Source organism: Alternaria alternata (genome assembly GCF_001642055.1).
Source record: "Alternaria alternata strain SRC1lrK2f unplaced genomic scaffold CC77scaffold_19, whole genome shotgun sequence".
Taxonomy (NCBI): domain Eukaryota; kingdom Fungi; phylum Ascomycota; class Dothideomycetes; order Pleosporales; family Pleosporaceae; genus Alternaria; species Alternaria alternata.
Window position 1 is genome coordinate 625,057 of NW_017306208.1, and position 17,631 is coordinate 642,687.

General features: G+C 52.2%; 9 protein-coding genes across 9 annotated transcripts; 4 read left to right on the plus strand and 5 right to left on the minus strand.

Moving 5' to 3' along the window:
* The first annotated feature begins 43 nt into the window (after window positions 1-43).
* CC77DRAFT_969840 (hypothetical protein) lies at window positions 44-1,050 on the plus strand. Its single transcript, XM_018535799.1, has 2 exons — window positions 44-451; window positions 500-1,050. The coding sequence occupies exons 1-2, from the start codon at window positions 270-272 to the stop codon at window positions 957-959; spliced, it is 642 nt and encodes a 213-aa protein (XP_018382724.1). The 5' UTR covers window positions 44-269; the 3' UTR covers window positions 960-1,050.
* A 309-nt stretch (window positions 1,051-1,359) lies between these two features.
* CC77DRAFT_1064550 (hypothetical protein) lies at window positions 1,360-2,758 on the minus strand (the record flags this gene model as incomplete). Its single annotated transcript, XM_018528740.1, has 2 exons — window positions 1,360-1,614; window positions 1,823-2,758. 2 exons carry the CDS (start codon window positions 2,756-2,758, stop codon window positions 1,360-1,362), a joined length of 1,191 nt encoding a protein of 396 aa, XP_018382725.1.
* A 944-nt stretch (window positions 2,759-3,702) lies between these two features.
* CC77DRAFT_943018 (NAD(P)-binding protein) lies at window positions 3,703-4,732 on the plus strand (the record flags this gene model as incomplete). The annotated part of the gene is made up of 4 exons (XM_018534892.1): window positions 3,703-3,775; window positions 3,823-3,923; window positions 4,003-4,474; window positions 4,533-4,732. 4 exons carry the CDS (start codon window positions 3,703-3,705, stop codon window positions 4,730-4,732), a joined length of 846 nt encoding a protein of 281 aa, XP_018382726.1.
* A 205-nt stretch (window positions 4,733-4,937) lies between these two features.
* On the minus strand, window positions 4,938-5,261 carry CC77DRAFT_1064552 (hypothetical protein; the record flags this gene model as incomplete). Its single annotated transcript, XM_018528741.1, has 1 exon — window positions 4,938-5,261. The coding sequence occupies one exon, from the start codon at window positions 5,259-5,261 to the stop codon at window positions 4,938-4,940; it is 324 nt and encodes a 107-aa protein (XP_018382727.1).
* Window positions 5,262-6,377: 1,116 nt separating this feature from the next.
* CC77DRAFT_1033732 (hypothetical protein) lies at window positions 6,378-6,914 on the plus strand (the record flags this gene model as incomplete). The annotated part of the gene is made up of 1 exon (XM_018526822.1): window positions 6,378-6,914. One exon carries the CDS (start codon window positions 6,378-6,380, stop codon window positions 6,912-6,914), a length of 537 nt encoding a protein of 178 aa, XP_018382728.1.
* A 409-nt stretch (window positions 6,915-7,323) lies between these two features.
* CC77DRAFT_942918 (hypothetical protein) lies at window positions 7,324-9,470 on the minus strand (the record flags this gene model as incomplete). The annotated part of the gene is made up of 2 exons (XM_018534886.1): window positions 7,324-8,421; window positions 8,484-9,470. 2 exons carry the CDS (start codon window positions 9,468-9,470, stop codon window positions 7,324-7,326), a joined length of 2,085 nt encoding a protein of 694 aa, XP_018382729.1.
* Window positions 9,471-9,772: 302 nt separating this feature from the next.
* CC77DRAFT_286654 (L-lactate dehydrogenase) lies at window positions 9,773-11,114 on the minus strand. Its single transcript, XM_018531052.1, has 2 exons — window positions 10,714-11,114; window positions 9,773-10,627 (listed from the first exon to the last, which is right to left on the minus strand). The coding sequence occupies exons 1-2, from the start codon at window positions 10,855-10,857 to the stop codon at window positions 9,842-9,844; spliced, it is 930 nt and encodes a 309-aa protein (XP_018382730.1). The 5' UTR covers window positions 10,858-11,114; the 3' UTR covers window positions 9,773-9,841.
* CC77DRAFT_286634 (hypothetical protein) lies at window positions 11,115-12,482 on the minus strand. The gene is made up of 2 exons (XM_018531051.1): window positions 11,652-12,482; window positions 11,115-11,596 (listed from the first exon to the last, which is right to left on the minus strand). The coding sequence occupies exons 1-2, from the start codon at window positions 12,295-12,297 to the stop codon at window positions 11,373-11,375; spliced, it is 870 nt and encodes a 289-aa protein (XP_018382731.1). The 5' UTR covers window positions 12,298-12,482; the 3' UTR covers window positions 11,115-11,372.
* On the plus strand, window positions 12,417-16,709 carry CC77DRAFT_1023448 (hypothetical protein). Its single transcript, XM_018525664.1, has one exon. The coding sequence runs from the start codon at window positions 12,672-12,674 to the stop codon at window positions 16,296-16,298; it is 3,627 nt and encodes a 1,208-aa protein (XP_018382732.1). The 5' UTR covers window positions 12,417-12,671; the 3' UTR covers window positions 16,299-16,709.
* The last annotated feature ends 922 nt before the right edge of the window (window positions 16,710-17,631 follow it).

Consider the following 17,631-nt stretch of genomic DNA (forward strand, 5'->3'; position numbering starts at 1 on the left):
TGTCGACGTGTGGGATGACTTCAATCCCCATCCTTCTCACCATCTTAACGGTTGCAGGTCTAATGATTCTATCCCAAGTTCGTTATGTTCAAGATGGAAAATATGTAAACATTTAGGTAACGAGCTTTTAGTAATTCGCCACAGGTACGGGTCAGCTATTCCGAATCTCGGAACTGGTATCCCGAACTTGCGGGGTTCATATACATACATCAGGAACGCCCACAAACATTTTATGTTGTAGCCAGTACATCTGCATTGTCTGGTACATAATGGTAGCTATTCTCACCACCGCAAGGCTCGTCTTCAAGGACTCGGTTGCGCGGCAAAAAGCCATCGATGCGTTTCACAAGATCATTGAATACACAACACCACATGAGCCACACGTTCTGCAATATGTGTGCGCATTACCGGTAGACGATAGCTTAGGCACCGAGATATACATGATCGAAGAGTAGGTTGGAAGAACAATGTTGAGAATTGCGGATGCTGACCATACCAGATACGCGAATCAAGAAGCAAGCGACACACACTTGGCCACCAAGCCCGTCCAAGATCTAATTCAATTATTCACGACTGGAGATGTCCTCGCTCAACCACCGGAAGTCCACAACTCCAATGTGATTGTGAACAAATCTTCAGGGATGCCGATACCAGTCTCATCAAATCCCGCTGTCGTCCTTATGAACATTCCCTCGAAATCTGAGCTTTCAACCAAAGACAAAGAGAGGTGGCGCGAAATGTCATCTATTGTGATGAATAGCGTAAAAGGCGTATCTGCATTCACTGTTGTTGAAGATCAGGAAGCAAACAGTACGCGAGTCGAAGCTGTGCTGCAGAGTTGGGATGCCTTCGCCGAATATCAAGAGTTTTTGATAGATGGGCGACAAGACGGAGCAGTAGTGGTAAGACTTAGACCTATTGATGGTTTTGTTGGCCGCGAGAACGCGAGCAAGCTGTAGTTTCCAAACCCCACGTAGACAGATAGGAGCGTTTTCCGTCCTCTTGGCTAGTTGAACGAGTAGATATCAACTACCCGCCTCGTTCGTGTTTACGATTCTTTGTCTGAGGAACTCACATGTCGAGCCATATACCCTGTAACTGATGCCGTGCCCTCTCACGGCAGCCTCCGCATATGCGACTGTTTCTGTACAAGTGTGGCCAGTACTCGCTTGACTTTCTCTCTGGAGGTACGTTCCGTCACTGTTGAGATGCACCAGGACAAAGAACAGGTACACAAATAAGCGATAACTCTGGAATCAAATCTCAGTTTACTCCAAGTGATAGCAAGCAAAGATGGCATAGAGGATTAACGCCAGCCATCAATTTGGCCTGATCTTTAATACCAGTAGCTCTGGGAGTCTATTTGGACTGGGTGCGATGACGTAGGATTTCTGCAGGCATGCTGCGGGAGGCGGGCGGTGCAAGCCAGAGCTCGATGGTTCGCGAAGCTCCATTATGTTCAACCCAGCAATGTAACCGACGAGCGCAGACATTACCCCGGTACATACGATAACCCGGTGAGCGAATGACATCGGGCCATCTGATGTTGTGGTTGATGGTCTGGCAATCTTGACCCGTCGATCTCGCCATGAGCCATCCTCGGTGCGGGTTCACCTGTAGATTGCTTAGCTCGAGATGTTACACCGGGAGTGGCACCAAAAGAGCCGCTATGGTAGCTTATCACAAGTTATGATGTTGCTTGCATTTTGCAGCGGCCAGCGATGAAAAGCCTTTGGTTTACACAGTCCAGGTAAAGCGTACCCAGCTGTGACATGTAGCCGAAGAGTGACTGGCGGCGCCACGAGGAAAAAGACGAACATACCTCGTTCCAATGAAGCTTGTGCGTAGTAAACATGTCTTCAGGTCCTCCCTCGTAAGCTTCGGTTGTAGGGTCCAGATGTTGCCCAATGTGTTCATGGGTCTCTGCGTTCCCCTGGTGATCAAGAATGCAAGACTCCCAAAGCTTTTTCTGGAGCCATCGACCTTTCGGATCGCCATTAGCTATCCGACACTTGCACCACTTATGAAGCTCGGCAGAACATCGCGCAGTCTTCCGTCCGTACCACATATTTGCAGCGAGCAGTGTGTCGTATACGATGGACCGGTCGCAACCAGCGTGCATGACAACGAACAGTACCATTTCCAAATCTGCAGGTCTACCCAAGCGACGATTGTGGTTGAAAAGCTCCACAGCCTCGAGATTTCGATCTAGCATGGCCTGCTTTCTGCCGTCGATGGCCACTTGCGCAGTCTCTGGATCCATCCAATCGACCGTCGTAGCAGTGATCCAGAGCAAAAACCGCAGAAACTCGATCTTATCCCGGTTCCAAGGGCCTGACAATAATTTCTTTGGGAGGCGCCCTTTCACTACGGAAATTTGAGGTAGGTGACTCCGAGAGAACAGCATCTGTGAAGTATCTTCAAAGTTCGGCGGCCACTGCGCATCGAAGCAGCCTTCTTTCGGCGTCCGTCCACAGAGACATCCCGCGGAATCATACCGTCGCACGATCCAAGACTTGAAGAAAGACCATGTCATCCATTTGCTGGCGAAGATGTAGGTTTGTACTGCCGAAAGCTCGGCGCGTGTACCTCGCACATCAGTCAGGTAGTAGTTACACGCCGAGTGATAAATGTATTCAGATGAAAGTCGTGCTGCGATGTAGGTGGATGCTTCGATAAGTGCAATACTATGGCCAGCGGCAATGAAGATGGGCTGCAGAAGCTCGACGGGGAGACGTTCGATAGGTGCGAGGACCATGCTGCCGTGGTCTTTGGAAGCAAGTCGGGGAGGGATCAAGCAATGACTTTTTGCTGCAGAGCCGCACTAATGTACCCAAGCACTATATACTGCAGGTGCCCAGAAATGAAGACGTGTTTCCAGGATGTTTATTTCTCACGGTGGACAGCTCGGTGTTGCATTGGTCCGACTAGCTAACGACCCCCGCATTTGCCCATTGAGGTATGCCGCTAATTACCCCACACGTCACTAGCACGTCTGCGAGTTGCTTCCGAGGTTCGCACCCTTTCGTCCTTCCAACCTGGCCTTTGACGTGATTGTATCAGGTCTGTCAACTTACTCTTTGGATGCTACGCAGGAATTCTACAACTAAGATTACACGTTGCGACAAGCCATTCGAATTACACCAGGACAGATCTTATTACGATATCATCCTTCACGATCGCGCACCCTACCTAAATACAGATAGTGCTGAGTGAGCCTGTCACAGAATCTCAACATTGCCTGCTGGGACACTACTGTTCCACGACGACGACCTTAATACCCAGGTACTGTTGTGAAGATGGCATCGCGCCAGCGGGACAGGCGACGAACAACTCCAAGCCCTAGTAGTCATCGAAATCTCCGTGAGAAATGGTGCTCTCGCGCGTACGCATGGACACTGGAAGAGCAGTGAAGCTGCGTTTCTGACCAAATCATCACATCGCACAACTTCTGGTGACTGATTACGGCTAATCTCAGGCCTTGTACGAACCCAATTGCGTTAGGGCGGGGCATTGGCCGGCTATACAACCAGTGCAACCGTACATCAGCTTCGACCTGTGGGCATGAGCACGTCATTGTCAGCCTGCGGAGCTTTACTATCTCCGCCCGAAGCTCCAAGCATTCACGCAAGCAACGTAGTCTCTACATAAGACCGAAAGCAGCTGCTTGAATCCGTCGGAGTAATATAAGTTGTCCACAATATGGCGGATCTCGACAGCGGTACTTTGTTCAGCGTCCAAGGACTGGTGGCAGTCATCACGGGCGGGGGGACAGGTAATGATAGTGCGGGACAGGACCAGCGGTTAGCTGACGGCCCGCAGGCATTGGTTTGATGATTGCGCAAGCACTAGAGGCAAATGGTGCGATTGTCTATATCCTGGGTCGACGACAAGAAGTGTTGGAGAAGGCAGCCAACACAGCGGTAAGTATAGCCGCAATGTCCGCACTGATGTAGATGCAAAACTCTCTCTCCACATATGTACTGACGATCCCATGTATAGAAGCATGGAAATATATACTACCTTCAGACCGACGTAACATCCAAGTCCGATCTCTCCGCAGCAGTCGACCACATCGCTTCCAAATCCGGCTACGTCAACCTTGTCGTGGCCAACTCTGGCATCACCGGTCCGACTCTCAAGGGCTTGGAGAAAGGCGCGTCGCTGGCCGAATTCCGCAACCACCTCTGGAACTGGGATATGAGCGACTTCACGCAGACATTTGCACTCAACACCACGGCCGCCTTTTTCACAGTCGTCGCTTTTCTCGAGCTACTTGACAAGGGCAACAAGGCTGGAAATGTTGAGCAGAAAAGTCAGGTCATATGCATCAGCAGCGCTGGTGCCTTCAATCGTGTACCGATGGCTGGTTACGCCTATGCTGGTTCTAAAGCGGCAGCAGTGCATATAATGAAGGCATTGGCGACGACGCTGGTGCCTTATGATATCCGCTCAAATGTCCTTGCACCTGGCCGTAAGTCGAGACATCCTCCCAGAAACAAGTTGTCTGACTTGTTTGCTGATTATCGTAGTGTATCCTAGTGAAATGACTGCAGGTATGCTCACACAGGATAAATGGCCGAGAGACTTTATACCCGAGCAAAGAGCGGGCGATATCAAAGACATGGCGGGCGCACTGCTCTTCCTCACTAGCAGAGCTGGAGCTTATATCAATGGCAATGTATTGGTGACAGACGGTGGGCGTTTGAGTATCTTGCCCGCAACGTACTGATACTGGCGCGTTACGCAGCAACAAGCACGTCGGAAGTGACTTTGGACGTTGCTTTGAAGATTTGACAAGAACAATGATTCATTATCGATAGATTGTCAAACACATTTCCGTCATGTTGCTTCATTACACAAGTCATAGTCTGCTCATCTGGATCGGGTCAGAATCTTCATCTAATCTTACACCCAACCATATCTGAGCAACGAACCTATTCCTCATCGGTAACCCGAAACTCAAAAGGGCGGTAAATTGCCTTGTCAGCATCGCGCTTCTCTGCATCCGACGCGCCGATAATGTTGGTGGCGCGATAGATTTTCTCGAAAGCCCGCTTCTCTGCATCAGATTTTCCAATGATGTTTGTCGCACGATAAATGGCCTTGTAGGCTTCACGCTTCTCTTCTGGGGCAAGGGCTTCGAACTGCTCAGGGGTTGGGATGCGCTTGGCGATGTCGTTGGTGCTAGCAGTTGGGGCTGCGACGGCCGAGGCGGTAAGGAAAGCCACGAGGCCAAGGGCGATGCCGGTGAAACGCATGTCAATGACTGGAAAGATGGTAGTAGAGAGGGACAAACGATAAATGGTGGGATGGCGTTGTCACCGTCGGCTGCGGTATCGCTTTGGCTATATACCATGTTGCGGACGTATCCATCCACGGCACAGTATAGTCACCATTAGCAGTTTGGTCCAGCACCTGATTGGCATGTTGGTAAGGCCAGCAATTAGGCATGTAAAGATGCCAGGCCTCCATGATAGCGTATCTGTCAAGACTAGTTTTCGTATTCGTTCTAACTGGATCAGGCAGGACGTAGCTTCCCCAGACCGAGCCAGAGCCAAGCTTCGCCAATCGCAACGGGCCGGCGCCAGAAATGCTTATCTGTCCAGGGCTTTATGACGCGTTAGTATGGGATGCCTCACTTGGTCTAAGATTTATTCCAGCAAGCCTCGGAGGAGGAGGTTGGCTTGCTCGATTTTGTGGTGTGATGTCGCCATTGTAGCCCGCACCATTTTTCTCGACGAGGAAGGTACTTGAACGACCGCCGATCTACCAACTGGAACAGCCAGTTGGTGGGAGTGGTCCCAGTAGATGTCTGGTTAGATCGATTCTAGTGTCCCGTCCATTTATCGCTGGGTAGCAGTCGTGGGATCTCCGAGGTCGGGCTTTGGAACCTTCCATCTTCACCACAACTTAACAACACACTTGCGCGATTGCATGGCACAATGCATTTGTTCCCAAATTTCGCTTACAAGACCTTGGCGTCAGATGAGAGTCTGGAGTATACATCTGACCTGGATGCAGAGAAGGCTCGAACAGTTCGGGGTGGTGGGCATACGAAAGTATCCTGGAAAGCTGCGGTGGTCATCACAGTGCTAAATCTGGTCGTTTTGGTAGTCTCAGTCTTGCTATTTGCCAGAACATACTACAGCCATCATCATGGACTCAACGGAGATTATCAGCAAATCACCCCATATAGCCCTGTGTTGGCCGAGTTCGATCTCAAGCCGACAACAAGGAAGATCAACGGAACGCTCTTCCCATCGCGAGATGGAGGCTCCATCGCAAGAAAACAACCCAACCCCGAATCTGATGCTGTCTGGGAAGAATGGGAATTGACGCGCGTCTACCCGGTGTCCCGCGAAGAGCTCAGGAAGATGGGTGTCAATCCCTCGACAGCGGCAAAGCTGGAAGACGACGTCTGGGGTCTAGGAGACGATGCTTACGCCTCGATATTCGATGCATACCATCAAGTCCACTGTCTGAATTCCCTACGGCGAATCGCATACGGCGACTATTACAACCTCAGCATGGCACGGGCACACACCGTCAAGCAACGCGAGATCCACATCAACCACTGCATCGACATCCTTCTCCAAAGCATCCAGTGCAACGCAAATCTCGATTTGATTCCTTTGCATTGGGTAGAGACGCAGGAGTATCCCTTCCCAGATATGTCGATTAACAAGAAGTGCGTTGACTTTGAGGGCTTGACGGAGTGGCGCAAGGCCAACACAATCGACATGGACAAGTATGTTGAGGTCATGAAGATGCCGGAGGTGGGCAAGCCAGGTATCAAGGAGCTCCCCGCGGCGGATCAGTACTACGAGTACTGGGGCTATGATAATCCGAACCACAAGCCAAAGGCTGAAGGAGGGCATGGGCTTGCGTTGGGTGTGGACTCGAATTTGTAGTGCATTGGCTGGCTTTTTCAATTTGCGATATAGAGCCATACGTAGTAGCTGTTTCAATTGACGTGCTTGTACGGTTGCAAAGGGTGTTTGGTGATATCGGTCCGTCATGACCACGCGCGATGCAATGCGTGTGAGGACAGGGCGCGCAAAACTAGAGCGTGCGCCGGGTGATGGAAATTGGAGGCAGCTCCAACTATGACGGCTACTACTCAAATACTAGCCATCCCAGGAGCTAGCCAGATGGCAAGTTCAGCTCAAGGCTTAGAACGCTGACGGTGCTTTACTCCTACTTCGCATATTTCCCGGGAATCAGTCTCTCGAGGCTTGTGGCGCTCTATTGTATCTACCTTTGAGAACGCGAAAGAGGTTTCAACAAGAAGTAGCACCACCATGTGTCCGGCTGCACGCTCTAATTTAATCTGGTCCATTCCGACCAGAAGATCGAGTCGATGACGTTGAGTGCTGGATCCAATATGGTATCATCATGACCATGATCCGCAGCTGGTCCTGCAGGCTGCTCCCATGCAGATGAGCGACGCCGCTTCGCTCGGGTCGGGTTGCTCTCCGACCCTGCTCCGTGTGCAGCACTTCGCTTCATACTCTCACGCTTTGCTCGCAAGAGTTCATTCTGTATCCCAGTGACCACTTCACGGGCCCGCGTCGCACTATGATAGCCCTCTGATAAGTCGCAAAGGGCTTGCTGGCAAACTTCCAAGTCCTTCCACGCTGAATTCCTAAAGGACGGTGCCGCTGCCTCGCAGGCATTCAGCACATGGATCAAGCTTGCTGTGAATACGAGATGGACTGCCTGGATGTTGATGCGCCGGAAGCTGTATAGTCTTCGGTAGATTTGAAGTAGCTTGGCTATCGCTCTAGCTGAGTCGGTACATGTTGGTGGGCCGACCATCGGATCCGAGAAAGCAACGTCTGGCAGGTTCGCCGTAGTGGCCGTAAAAAATGGACGATTGGCAATGATCATGACGGTGTGATATTGCATGTGAAGTTGCAACACGTGCGGGACATAGAAGGATGAGACCGACGACAGATCAACTTTCAAAGACTCTGGCAAGTCCTTGTGCCACTGTGCAAGCTCAGCTCGCATACCCGAAGCAAAGTCGTGAAGCTGCTGAGCACCGAGCACTGACACGACAGAGTCGGAATACAGAGTATCCCGGATACGCGCCATCTTGGCGCAGAGCGTTGCATTATTCCTGTGCAATTCATCAATCGGATCGATCAAAGCCGGGAAATCAAAATCCGCGTACTCGTCAATATAGGGTCGCCACAGCTTTTGCTCGCCGACCTTGGCAACGCAAGGCGGTGTGGTAATGGTATGCTCGTCGAGTGAAACCGGTCGACCAAGATACAAGGACCACATTCGTTCATGGATAAAAGCACCCCAAAACACTACTCTCTGCAGACTCGCCTCTTCCGCATCGATGATACCAGCGTCTACATAGACTTGATTGTCAAGATGCAGGCCGAGATCGGTGGCCAGCCGTACTGCCTAAGGGTACGTGTATGGAATCAGTGTATGTCTTACGTGTATTTCTTACAGCTATAACGTACCATGCCGCTGTAAAGCCAGCCACGAGCATCAAGAGTGCGAATTGATTCCACTCCGCTTAAAATGGCAAGAGACTGCACTGTCGATAATGTAGGCGAGTCCAACTCAACGTCGAGTAGTGCGCGCGCACGCGACGCAAAGAAGTCAACCAATGGTTCGGGGAGCTCCACGCAATGCCTGGAAGTCAACGATGCGCCGACAGCGCACATGGAGTTGACGAGCACCTCGGAGTAAAGCTTGCTCACGTAGTCACCCGATTTACACTTGCGTCGCTCGCGATAGAAAACGTCTTCCTGTACAAGATGAATACTCGGGTCCTCCCAGCAAAAGTACAGCTTGATGAGATGATCTTCGAGCTCTGTGTCCACAAAATGCCCAACGCCAGCGGCATCCAGCGTGGCTTGAACCCCTACCCGGCTCACTGCTGTTCTTGTGTTGGTTGTCGCGCGGGTCCCCGAAACGAGTAAATGGAGATTGGACGTAGCGCCGTAGAACCTGAGCTGGCCGTCCTCGGCAAGCCTGAGAGATCCCAGACTACCAGTGAGCTGGTCGACCAGGGGTGAGGAGCTGTCAGTCTGAGGAGTGTCAAGCGTTATCATTGACGGCGTCTCTAGAGCCACAGAAAGATCTCGGTTAGACAAGGGCATTGAACTGGGAAAGTTATGCTTTGGATTGGTCGCTGGACCTGGGAGCGCCGTCCATAGGGTTGATAGATTCCTGTCGCTCGGAAGTGGGATCCCGTTTGCCTGGAGTAATTCCTCCAGCTGCCTTGCATATGTTTCTGCAGCAACAAGTCGCTCCTTCATGGGAACTTTCCGCTTGTCGAGGCCATGTTGGTACACGCATCGTTGAGCATATAGAATACAGTTGCTGCATGACGGGCTGGCAGCGTCGCATTTGATCTTGCGCGCTCGACAGCTCAAACAAGCAGTAGTGACGTGTTTTTGTGCACTCGATGTTGGACGCGCTGATGAACTCGCAGAAGCCATCACGGGTAGTTTCGGGGTTTCGGCATATTGAGCTGATGGTGTGGAGTCGTCGCAGGGAGATGAGCTACGAGTTGTTGGAATGCGGGGGTGTCCTAGCCGAGGCGGTTCACATTTGTTGATGGCTTCCAATTGATGTCTGCACTTACTGTGGAGGTAACGAGATCTGTCTCTCATTCGCGCATACAAGGCAATCTCTCTTACATTTTGGAAAAATGAACTTTTGCTTCGTATGATGACCATGATGAACTGAGCAAAAGACGCCTTCTCTATACACACCCACGCTCCTCCAAACATGAGACGATTGATAGATGCCGCTGCATATCTACCTCTCGAAAGAACGCAGCAGTCTTCACATATTTTCGATCTCATCCTCAGGCATTAATAACCTCCTTGAGCGTTTTGGCACTCTTCTCCAATAACCTCTTCTCTTCACCATCAAGCGGCATCGGCACACTCCTCACAATGCCACCCCTACCCAGAACCGCCGGCATACTAAGACACACACCGAGTTCATCCTGGTAGTAGCTCACCGGCCTCACAATCTTCTCATCAAAGAGAATAGATTTACAAATCGATGCCGCAACGCCTCCGATACCATAGTTGGTCGCACCTTTGTTCTCGATGATGGACGTGGCTTTATTCTTCGTCTCGTCTGCAATGGCCGTCCTGTCTGCTGCACGATCAGAAGACTCGGACAGAGCAGACGAGAGAGGCACACCGCCGATACTCGCCAAACTCCACGCAACAAACTGCGATTCTCCATGTTCACCCAGCACATAAGCATCGATGCTACTCGCCGCGACCTCCGCCTTCTTAGCCAAAATACCCCTCAGCCGCGCGGAATCGAGAAATGTGCCCGATCCAATGACCTGGCTACGTGGCAATCCGCAGTATTGCTGGGCAAAGTAGGTAAGCACGTCGACGGGATTGGCCACGAGCAACAAGACGGTGTCCTCGCGGAAAGGCTTCATGTCGGAGATTGCGGATTCCAAAATAGATTTGTTGCGCCCGATGAGATCGGTTCTGCTCTCGCCCTTTTTTTGCTTGGCGCCGGCTGCAATGACGATGATGTCGCACTGTCCTGCCTCCTTGTGCGTTCCCGATCTTACACGCGTGGTGGTGTTTCCATGGAAGGTTGCGTCTGAAAGGTCTGCTACCTGGGATTTGCGTGAGTTGTGAATGATAGTAGAGCAACGGGTCGAAAGTAGAAGCAAGTTGGGAACAGCGAAGGGGTTAGGATTACCTGTGCATCTCTGACTTCTTCTTTGGGATCGACGAGCAGAATGTCGCCGGCGACGGGGTTCATGATGAGACTATACGCAATCGTTGCGCCAACATCGCCAGCGCCGAGTATGGCAATGGAGGAAGTAGGTTTGGCGTCTGACATTGTTGGCGATGAGGTGTCTGTAGTAGTGGGCGATGAAGGGCTGAGGCGGATGTGAGAAAGCAGATAAGGGATGGTGTTGGAATATCCAATGGCTCAACATGTCTTCCATCTGCAGTGTAGATTATTGCACTACGTCATCGTCATAGCGCTAGTGCGGTATGCAAGTCCGCAGACAGCCGACTTATCGAATTATCTCCTGAAGCCTCGCGTACGTTCGTAAACCCTCCTACTTCGTCGTTTGCTCTCCAAAGTCAGAGCTCCAGTACTATCCATGCGTCATGCTAGCATGTCATGTCCATGATGCCATGATGCTCGTCTGCCATGTTCCATAACCATTCTCCTACCGTCCCTCACATCCACCCCATCGTTGTCCTCCCGTTCCGCACATCGTGTCTCCGATCTCGCCTTTGGCATATCTTCAGTCAGTGTTTTAGCCGACCAAGAGATGGCTTGGTATATAGTCGTCCCCGCATGAAATATTTGCAGAAGATAGGAATGGCAAATTCCATCTGCAATCAGGCTACTTTAGGCGCAGGCGCAACAGCTGATGCAACGACCTTCTTCCTTGGCTGTGTCGCTAGGCCCTTCTTCAGCAGCAGAGGTATGACGTCTGTTGCTTTGTTGCGGCTGATGTTCTTTCGGCAGACGGGACATTGCGAGCGCTTCGTTTCGTGGGGTCCGGTACGGTTCTCGCCGGCGATGAGGGCTTCCATGAGGCAGGTGTGGCAGAAGAGGTGGCCTGGAATTGTTAAGTTAGCAGACGCACTCGATGTAGCGTTGGAAAGGAAACCCACCACAAGCAGTAGCAGTGAGATCGGTAGGATTATCCATGCAGATGACACAATTAAACGAGTTGAACGTGGTAACTGTTTCTTCTGGCTTGGCCTGCGCCTTGACAGCATCGGCCTGTTGTTTCTGCAATGCCTCTTGTAGCGGGCTCCTCGGCTCCGTCAGATCCACCTCATCCACCTTCTCAACCTTGTCATCCTCCTCAACCTTGTCGTCAACTCCAGCCGCTGACCCGTCGCCCCGCTTCTGCCGCTTTGCCGACGGGCCTGGAGTGGGTGATTCTCTCTTCCTCGCGGTCCCTGTCGGCGATGAATCGGGAGCGCTGGTCAGGTCGACGTAGCCATTCGCTAGACGGTCGGGTCGCGAGGCTTGTGGACGTGCGCGCGTGGTGGGCGGCATGATGCTTTCTGCGGTGAAGGGACTGTATGGGCGCCAAGCGAAGGGTGAGTAGCGGCCGTGATCGAGGCCAGCTGGGTTGAGGATGTGGTCGAAGAAGCCGGTGGAGTAAGGGACGGGTGGGGCGCGGTACACGGCCTCATTAAGTGGTTCCTCGTGATGGTCGATGAATGCGCTGTAGTCGCCGAACAGATGGCCAAAGTCGAGGCGGGAGGGGGAGTCGTCCTGGGGGGAGTCGTGGTCGTAGTCGGGCATTGTGGTGGCAAGCGCAGCGGAGATGGCGGGCTGGAGCGCGAAGGGCAAGCTCAGGTACCTTCGTTTCCCTTCACCATGACAAAGTTCCGCTCACCATGACAAAAGTCTGTCCGCGCCCGCAGGCACGGCAGACACGGCTGGATAACACAGCAAAAGCCGCGACCGCCATCCGCCTTGGGCGTGCTGCATTGGAACAAACATGCATGGCGTAGGGCTGAGAGGGGAAACCCATCGCCAAGACTTATCGATAATGTGAAATCATCACCAACATGACGACACCAGTCATTCTAAAGTTAGGTTCAATCCACCACAAGTCAAGCATCGCCTCGCACCATGCAGTGACACTCTCTGCATAGTTCTGTAATCACCAGATGATGCGCTGTTCGTATCGTAATCTTGCTGCGAACGCCATCCACCGCCCGCGACCCGTCCATGCGCACAGGAAATGCGCAAACACCTCCAGACCAAGATGTCTGGCCACAGTCCAGTCTCCCAATGCAGCCGATGAGAAGGCGCCCCGGGGCACTCTGAGTGTCCCCTCAGAAGCCCGCTTTTCTCCCATCGGTGTCCAACACCTCTCCTCGCACATGCACGCCCAAGTCTTCCCCGGCGCATCCACCTCCCCACCCCCCGAACTCGTCGCCCTATCGCGCGACCACCTCCGCCGCCATGACCTCCTCGGCAAGAACCAGGACCAGTCGCCCCCGGTTGCCTTCCATGTCCCCGAACTCTACGGCACCAGTCTGGACGAGCATTTCTACAAACTGGGCATGGACGCCGCCGACCCCTATCTCACCATGGCCAGGAAACTCGCTTTCTCGGCGAGCCCGCCGCCGCGGCCAAAACAATGGGTCGCGAGGAGCGGGTGGACGAGGTACAATAGTGATGGGAGTACGCAAGAGGTGGATGCGCCCGACGAGGAAATGCTGGTTTTCGATACCGAGGTCATGTGGAAAGAGACGAGTTTTGCTTGCATGGCGACTGCAGCCAGTCCTACCGCGTGGTATGCTTGGTTGAGTCCGTGGTTGCTGGGCGAATCCAAGTCAGATCGCCACTTGATTCCGTTGGGAGATACAAGTGTGCCGCGCGTCATAGTTGGACACAACATCGGGTATGATAGGGCGCGGATAGCAGAGGAGTACCATATCAAGCAGAGCAAAAACGCCTTCATCGACACAATGAGCCTGCATGTTGCGAGTAATGGCATGTGTTCAAGACAGCGCCCAAGTTGGATGAAGAATAGAAAGAGTCAGGAATCGAGGCATGAGATTGCTTCGTCGGAAGAAAACGCCACACTACCACCTGACCTTCTCCACAGCCCTTCAGTTGACCCCGAAGAAGAGCTTTGGATGAACAGAAGCGCCATCAACTCGCTCCGCGACGTGGCTAAATTCCACTGTGGGATAACAATGGACAAGGCGCAGCGGGAATACTTTGGCGAGCTAGACCGCGCTGGTATACGGCAAAGACTAGACGAATTGCTAGATTATTGCGCCCTGGATGTTGAAATCACCCATCGTGTGTACCAAAAAGTCTTTCCGCTGTTCCTCGAAACATGTCCCCACCCCGTCTCCTTCGCCGCTCTACGTTTCCTCGCTGCAGAAATCCTGCCTGTAAATGAAACTTGGGACGCATATCTACACAATGCCGAGTCCACGTATCATCAGCTCGACGACGCGGTCAAAGAACGACTGGTTGCGCTTACGGACAAGGCCTTGGAGGTGAAGGAGCAGCCAGAAGTCTACGAAAATGACCCTTGGCTGAGTCAATTAGACTGGTCAGGCCAGGAGATCAAAATGGTAAAAGGCAAGAAGAAAGGCGATCCTCCGAGACCGGCTGCCAGACAGAAGAAACCTGGTATGCCCAAGTGGTACAAAGACCTTTTTGCCAAGAATGATGCGCCCATGGCCTTGACCGTGCGCACGCGCATCACGCCCATCCTGCTCAAGTTGGCGTGGGATGGATATCCGCTTGTATGGAGTGACGTCCATGGCTGGACGTACAAAGTGCCCCGCGATGAAGCTTTTGCGTATACGGACAAGGGACTGAATCCCGTTTCCATGGACGAAGAAACAAACTTGAAACTCAGAGACGACACAGAGGCGGTGTACTACAAGATTCCCCACAAGGACGGGCCGGCAGCGCGATGTGCGAATCCGCTTGCCAAGGGATATTTGCAGTATTTTGAAAAGGGCAAGCTGGGGTCTGAATACACATATGCAAAGGAAGCTCTCGAGATGAATGCATCTTGCTCGTACTGGATAAGTGCCCGCGACAGGATCATGTCGCAAATGGTCGTGTACAACAAGGAGGTGCCTGATGCGCCGAAGCTCCAATCTGCGTCTGGCAAGGGGAGGGGGAGCAAGGTCGGTTTTATCCTCCCGCAAATCATCCCCATGGGCACCATCACGCGGAGGAGCGTCGAGAATACCTGGCTCACGGCCTCGAATGCGAAGAAGAATCGTGTTGGGTCCGAGTTGAAGAGCATGGTGCGTGCACCCGAAGGCTACTGCTTCGTTGGCGCCGACGTGGATAGCCAGGAACTCTGGATTGCATCCCTCATTGGCGATGCAACTTTCCAATTGCACGGCGGAAACGCAGTCGGTTTCATGACGCTCGAGGGAACAAAGGCAGCGGGCACGGACTTGCACAGCCGGACGGCGGGTATACTAGGGATAAGTCGGAATGACGCCAAGGTATTCAACTACGGACGCATCTACGGCGCTGGCCTAAAGTTTGCCTCGACGCTGCTACGCCAGTTCAACCCTTCGCTGAGCGACGAGCAGACGAGCAAAACGGCAGAGGCCCTGTACAAGAACACAAAGGGTAAGAAGACGAACCGCAAACAACTCCACGAACGGCCTTTTTGGCGCGGCGGCACTGAAAGCTTCGTGTTTAACAAACTGGAAGACTTTGCAGAGCAGGAACGTCCCCGGACTCCCGTGCTGGGCGCTGCCATTACCGAAGCGCTGCAGCGCCGCTACCTGACAAAAGGCGGCTTCATGACGAGTCGCATCAACTGGGCCATTCAATCCTCGGGCGTCGATTACCTCCATCTCCTCATCGTTGCCATGGACCACCTCACGCGCCAATATGGCCTCGATGCCCGCCTGGCCATCACCGTGCACGACGAGATCCGCTACCTAGTCAAGGACGAGGACAGATACCGCGCGGCCATGGCGCTGCAAGTAGCCAATCTGTGGACGAGAGCCATGTTCAGCAGCCAAATGGGTATCAATGAATTACCGCAGAGTTGCGCGTATTTCAGCGCTGTGGATGTGGATAAGGTGCTGAGGAAGGAGGTGGATATGGATTGTATCACGCCGAGCAATAAGGAAGCTATACCCCATGGGGAGAGCCTGGATATCTTGGGCTTGCTTGAGAAGGGTGATGAGGCGAGGCTTGATACTGGGAGGACAATGGAACGAGGAGGCGAGATGTTGCTCCCGAGGCCAGACAAGTATACACATGCTTATATACCGCGTACACCCATCATGGCCAGTCTGGGTGGTGTGAGTAGTACTAGGGGCAGAGAGGGAGTCGAGGCTGCTAGACTGGGCTTGGCGTATCTGAAAGCACAGATTTCGAGTGACGATGAAGAGTTACGGGTCATAATGAGAGAGATGAAGGCGACGACGACGACGTCTACTCCTGGCCGCAGTCCTAGTACAACCGGGGTCAGAAAGAATAGTAGCGGTGCGAGTAAAAACGATACTAGTAGCAACAAGAAGAAGACGAAGACGAAGACGAAAGCCGACGATAAGGAGGTCGAGGAGATTGAACAAGAGGGCAGAGAGATTGATAATAAGGTTAGGAGGTATGAGCAGCGGTTGTCATCCCACCAACAAATGGCACATCATCATTATCATCATGCTACTCCTAGGCCTTATGTGCCACGAGTCCATGATGAGTGGTGGCGACAGCAGCAGCAGCAGCAACCGCAGTTTGGACAACAGCATCCGAGGAGGGAGGGCCCGCGAGCTGCTGCTGTCAGGGTGTAATTTGGGTAGAACTGTTACTGCGCGTTTTTTTCTTGGTCTGGGGACAGAACACGGGAGGTGGGCTGAGACTGTTATTAGTTCAAGCTTGGGCGGATTGCGTGGATGGTCGGTTTTCCCAGATTCTCTGTGTATGGTTTTCTTTCCTTGGCATCTGGTTTGTCGTTTTGTAGGATATTTGTATATGGTTTATCTTGTCAAAAGCCGGGGAAAGGGATTCAAGATGGGTTCAATTGGGGTAGGCGGGGTTTAGGGGAAGAGGTACTGGTTGCACGGCGGCGCTGCTTTGTTTATCTTGCATTTGAACGGCGTTACGCGTCAACCTTTTCTCAAATAGCATTTTTCTTTTCTTGGTTTGATATGTTCTGCGGGGGAGCATATGGGTTGTGTATCTTGGAAATACTCACATGTCTCACACTGATTGTACACTGCCGTTCAGAAGTGAGAGAACGCTCCGTCCCTTGCAAGAAGACAAGCATCTCCAGGTATACCTATGTGGTACTATTTGGGTGGCTCATATCTCGCATGCATTGAGAGTTATAGCACACCAATAAGTGTGCGCCACTACTAACATACAATAAGGATATACGCAGAAATCCACGTCTTTGCAAGAATAGAAGATGTGGTAATGATTCTCACTGGTTACTTGGAAAAGATGGAAGAGGTGTGTGGAGGCTGGTGCATCATCTAGCCGCCAGAAGTGGTACCTTGTAGCAGAGCAATCCCAAAGATCCTGGCAGGCATAAGTGAATCAGCGGATCTCAATCTTCCTAGCTTCGAACGACGCAGCTTTCAGACCGCTTCTCTTTTCGTCACTCATATACTCCGCCACATAACAAACTCCTACATGAGAATAATGATCACCCATCTTCCGCAATACCACGGGATTCGAGCATCCGCACAGCACGGCAATAATGTCACCTTTCTCCACAAGTGGTGGGCAAAGTCCAAAATAACCCTCTTTTGTCTCGAACAGCCGAAGGCCAGAACTGCTTTCTAAGGCCGCGATCCAATAGTAAATCGTTTGGCCAAGTCCCGGTGAGCGGAGGTTCGGCACCATACGCATCAATCGCCAACGAGCCGACTCGTGAGGGTCGAACTCATCGCTATCCCAAACGTGGTCGATGCAGAATGCAGCATAGAAGGCGTGCTCGTCGTCGTTCTCATACTTGAATGTCCAAGCTCTGAAGAGGAGAAAAAGAAACCAGTGGACCAGCTGCATGTAACCGTACTTACCTGAGTACACCAGCTCCTTCGTGTCCTTAAACCTCATATGCAGAATCGCTTCTAACAAAACAAGAGCACGATGACGTTGGGATTGTGTGTGAATGGGTGA